Raw genomic sequence first — 5258 nt, 5'->3', positions numbered from 1 at the left:
GATTACAGGTTCTTTGCCATTTCTGAAACCTGGCAACGTTTAAGACATGGATTTCATGTTGTAATGTTAACAAGGTACCCAAAAGTAGTTTGAAGTAATGTTTTAATTTTATTAGCTAAACAATACCTGTTTAAACAGCGAAATTGTCACTGAAATCAGCCTTGCAGTCTACCAATTATTTGTAATTATGTTCCAGCTCCCCGCTATCCCCAATCAGAAAAAAAACTGTCCCGCAGTTGAATATAGTTGATCCTTGTGTTAAACCCTGATAAGGTATGACTTGCTAAAAACTGAAATATACACTTGAAAGCATCAAACTGAAGGCAGGAATGCAGAAACATAGTGACAGATTAACAGTATAAAACAAAACAATTTAGAAGTATCAGTTCTGCAAAAGTGCAATTTATTGAAAATATACTGTCACTTTAGATCCAAACTTTTAGTTTTTTACATAAAAGTTATTTACAGAATAGTTATTCATATTAGATAGAAAAAGGACAAACAAAGAAAGAACAAAGATACAAAAAAAATCAAATTAACAAATTCAATACACATCCATAATTGTACTCTTTTTCAGGTCCTTTTGAGTAGAGCCATGTGACATTTACATCGTGACCGTGCTGGCAGGTAGAGTGGTTTTATCCAGGTCGTCAAAGTATGGATGGCTCATAGCCTGTCTAGCAGAGATCCTCTTGGGTGGGTCATAGATCAGCGTTTTCTACAAATGAGGACGATAGGAAATTATGAAGCGACACATTCTACAGAAGGTGGGACATGGTCACTTTCATTTGTATCCTAAAGACTACTGCTGTGCTGACAGAACAATAGGGCACTTCAATATCACTAATACTACCCAAAACACAACCAGCCCCTTGAAAGACAGGTGTACACCGGGCTTCTACAGTAACAATGTTTCATAATCAATCTGAATAAATATTAGGAGAACAGGGAAATTGTCTTACAGTGAGCAGATCAATGCCATTCTTATCTAGGTTTTTCACCATGGAGGACAGATTCCCTGACTTCCACTTGGGGAACGTGTTCTTGTAGTCAGGCAGAGATTCTACCTCTGGCCAGATGTCATTGTTGGGAGTACCAAGGGCCCTGGAAAAGAAAGAAACCATGCTTGATAAATACTTAATTCAAAGAGATCATAAAATGTCATACAGTATGCCCAACATGGAGCAATTATCTCAGTGTTGACTGTTAATCACTCAATTTGTCTGCCTGTCAATTCTGGATGGCTCATTGCCCACCACAGCTCAATCAAATGTCCTAATCTAGCATCAAATAGCTACATTGTCTACAACAAAAACATTCAAATTTATTGATTAACCAACCTAGATGTTGGTAGCAGTAGGATTTGTTATATTACAGATGTGTATATTCACATGCAAATATGCTGTGTACAGAACATTAGGAACACCTGCTCTTTCCATGACATACTGACCAGGTGAATCCAGGTGAAAGCTATGATCCCTTATTGATGTCACCTGGTGTAACTCAACATTAGAAAGGTGTTCTAAATGTTTTGTACACTCAGTTTATACCTGAAGATCCTGAAGAGCTGGTCAATCTCTGAGTCTCCATGGAAAAGTGGTTTCTTTGTGGCCAACTCCGCAAAGATGGTCCCGATACTCCAGACATCCACAGGGGTGGAGTACCGTGCGGCACCCAGCAGAACCTCAGGAGCCCTGTACCACAGTGTCACAACCTGGACACAAAGACACAGTTAATGATGCCATTAAAATGTATGTGTACACACACACCTTATGATAGCATTACTTTACATGTGTATCTGCTAATGCTCTTTGGAAATTAACTATGTGGTGTTCTGGCTTACCTCGTGGGTATATACCCGGACTGGCACCCCGAAGGCCCTGGCCAACCCAAAGTCTGCCAGCTTGATCACTCCCTTGTTGTCAATCAGCAGGTTCTGGGGCTTCAGGTCTCTGTGGAGGACCCTTCTACAGTGGCAGAACAGGATGCCCTCCAAGATCTGGTACAGATAGCTCTGGATGGGAGAGATAGTAGCAGAGGGTTAAAATTCACCTACTGGCAAGAAACACTGTTTACAGTCCAATACAACTTGGACTAAAAACACTAAGTTGGTATACTAAGAGCAGAAAGTGAAAAAAAAAAAATACAAACAAAGCTATGTGCATCATGACTGCCCCGCCCTCAGTGGGGTCGATACCTTCACAAGCATGGGGTCCATGTACTGGCCCGAGGGGATAGAGTCTAGGTATTTCTTCAGGTCCATGGAAAGGAACTCAAAGATGAGGTACAGTCTGGACTCCTGCATCAGCACATCTAGAAGGCTGTTTGGAGACAAAATACATGTTATTTGTTTATGTAGACACTAGACAGCTAATATGATATGGCAATTGCAAGACTTGCTCAGAGCCTATTTGATGCTGTGTCTGAGCTTTGAACTGTTAAGACATCACATCAACTTTCTTGCTGCCTGGCTACTGTAAACTCTTTAGGAACCCCAGACACACTACATACCGTACAACATTAGGGTGCGCTAGCTCTTTGAGCAGAGAGATCTCTCTGACAGCTGTGCTTGGCACTCCCTCCTCCTCACTCTCCAGTCGGATCTTCTTCATGGCCACTACCTGGCCTGTCGACTTGTGTCTGCCTTTGTACACAACCCCATAGGTACCTGGAAATCACAGCAACAATCATGCTTTACTATGTTGTGTAGCCACCCTGATGAATAACGTATAGCGGCAAATGGTTATGCTACACCAAGTCTGGAATCAACAGGACCCTGAAGTTTAACTTTTTTTTTTTATACCTTTATTTAACTCGGCAAGTCAGTTAAGAACAAATTCTTATTTACAATGGCAGCCTACCCCGGACGATGCTGGGCCAATTGTGCGCCGCCCTATGGGACTCCCAATCACGGCCGGATGCGATACAGCCTGGATTCAAACCAGGGAGTGTAGTGACACCGCTTGCACTAAGATGCAGTGCCTTATACCGCTGCACCACAAGTGTCTACCCCCAAGCAATAAGACTGCTAAATAGTGAACAGAAATATCTAGACTATCTGCATTGACCCCCCTTTGTACTGACTCTTGACTCATCACATATGCTGCTGTTAGCTATCCTGTTGCCTAATCACTAACCCCTACCTGTGTATATATCTACCTCAATTACCTTGTATCCCTGCACATCGACTTGGTATTGGTACCCCGTGTATATAGCCAAGTTATCGTTACCCGTTATTATCGTTATATATATATATATTTTTTTATCTCTGCATTGTTGGGAGGGGCCAATAAATAAGCATTTCACTGTTAGTTTACGAAGTATGTGACAAGTTAAATTAGATTTGATTAACAGGTTGGAAGAAAATACAAAGAAGAAAATCTAATGACATGCACACAAATCTAGCAAGCTAGATATAGCAGGTTCAAAATTATATACATATTAGTCTAGATAGATAGCAAGTTTGGGGGGGGACAAATCAGAGTTGAGGAAATAACATACCTTCTCCGATTTTCTCTATTTTCACGTAATCATCCATTGTTCCCTGAAAAAAAAAAACAGTCTAGGTTACGAAAGCCATTCATGCAACTTAAAATGAACGATAGGTCAAAATAGCCAACTTAGTTTGTGTTTGTTGGAGGTAACTACAGTAGCTAGAGTTAGTTAAGAAACCTCCCGCAATCTAACAAGCGCTAGAGAAAAAAAGCATGACATCCGCGTTAAGAAAATAGATAGTCAACTAACGTTACCTACCTAACTTCGGTAGCCAGCCAACAATGAACATTATAGTAGTATCATTACTCGATAAAACAGTATAACATTACTTTGTGATATTTAATGTGACGCCTTGTTAGTAATAATTTCCAATATCCTCGTTTTCAAAAGCTGTGCATTGTGATAGCTAGCTAACGAATGTTTCCCTTAATGCTAGCTAGTTACATTTTCAATTTCATGACAACTGCTACAATACAATCGATCAAACAAAGAATACATGTTGCTAAAAATGTAAAACTTTTATACCGGTTGTGCCATGTCGTTGTGTAACGCGACTGTTGAATGGAAAATGAGTGTGGCTCTATTACAGTCACCTAGCTAGAGTACTACTGCTGGGTACACTCTTTTCGAATTGGCCGCGGGCATGCTAGCTTTCAAAACCAAGCAATCACGTCGCTGGGTGTCTTTCAAAAGCGCCAATCGGGAGGAGGCCAATTCGAAGCAGGATATGATGGTTTTAAAGTTTAAACAGAGAGGAAGGGGCGAAGCGAGATGGAAACTTAAATATGTCTCCTGCAGCAAGGTGGCTTTTTTTCCCACCAAGCAGAGTTTTTGTATGGAGGTCAATTAGAAGGTCGAATTTGGTCAACAAAAAAATGCAATGTCTTATGTGCTAGTCTTATTTGATCGAATATAAGTTCCGTAATGGTTAAGTTGTTACGATTTTACTGACATCGTAGCAACTTTGAGAAAAAACACTATATTCGAGTTGTGCCTGGGTTATTGCTATACGGTATCATTGGGGCGTCCCTACCCTAAACACGAACCTTAATACCTACCTTTACTTTAACAATAAACCCCTGGCCCCTTGATAACGTCAGAGTTGGGACGTCCCAAGGATTCCATATAGCAAGAACCGGTGTGCCTGTTGTTCAATCAAATCAAACTTTATTTGCCACATGCACTGAATACAACAAGTGTAGACTTTACCGTGAAATGCTTACTTACAAGCCCTTAACCAACAGTGCAGTTCAAGAAGAAGAAAATATTTACCAAGTAGGCTAAAATAAAAAGTCATAATAAAAAGTAACAATGAGAATAACTAGGCTATATACAGGGGCACAGGCTAGTTGACGTAATCTGTACATGTAGTGTCTATGCATAGGTAACAAACAAACAGCAAGTAGCAGCAGTGTACAAAAATAGTCTCTGACAATTTTATGAGTATTCCTCTGACACTGCCTATTATATAGGTCCTGGATAGCAAGAAGCTTGACCCCAGTCATGTACTGGGCCGTTCGTACTACCCTCTGTAGCACCTTACGGTCAGATGCCGAGCAGTTGCCATACCAGGCGGTGATGCAACCGGTCAGGATGCTCTCTATGGTGCAGCTGTAGAACCTTTTGAGGATCTGGGGACCCATGTCAAATCTTTTCAGTCTCCTGAGGGGGAAAAGGTTTTGTCGTGCCCTCTTCACAACTGTCTTGGTATGTTTGGACCATGATAGTTCATTGGTGATGTGGACACCAAGGTGAGAGCATGG

General features: G+C 41.0%; 1 protein-coding gene across 2 annotated transcripts; it reads right to left on the bottom strand.

Moving 5' to 3' along the window:
• Positions 1 to 382: 382 nt before the first annotated feature.
• On the bottom strand, positions 383 to 4292 carry LOC112255192 (cyclin-dependent kinase 1). 2 transcript variants are annotated; one of them, XM_024428238.2, is made up of 8 exons: positions 4021 to 4292; positions 3502 to 3544; positions 2512 to 2668; positions 2198 to 2321; positions 1844 to 2014; positions 1551 to 1714; positions 963 to 1104; positions 383 to 718 (listed from the first exon to the last, which is right to left on the bottom strand). In XM_024428238.2, the coding sequence occupies exons 1-8, from the start codon at positions 4030 to 4032 to the stop codon at positions 605 to 607; spliced, it is 927 nt and encodes a 308-aa protein (XP_024284006.1). In that variant the 5' UTR covers positions 4033 to 4292; the 3' UTR covers positions 383 to 604. The 2 variants fall into 2 exon arrangements, with proteins under 2 accessions (XP_024284006.1, XP_024284011.1); XM_024428243.2 differs by lacking the exon at positions 4021 to 4292 and adding an exon at positions 3754 to 3943.
• Between the last annotated feature and the right edge of the window lie 966 nt (positions 4293 to 5258).

Source organism: Oncorhynchus tshawytscha, linkage group LG01, assembly GCF_018296145.1.
Source record: "Oncorhynchus tshawytscha isolate Ot180627B linkage group LG01, Otsh_v2.0, whole genome shotgun sequence".
In the NCBI taxonomy this organism is placed as follows: domain Eukaryota; kingdom Metazoa; phylum Chordata; class Actinopteri; order Salmoniformes; family Salmonidae; genus Oncorhynchus; species Oncorhynchus tshawytscha.
Note: the sequence above shows the minus strand (reverse complement) of the source record. Positions and strands in the feature narration are given on the sequence as shown.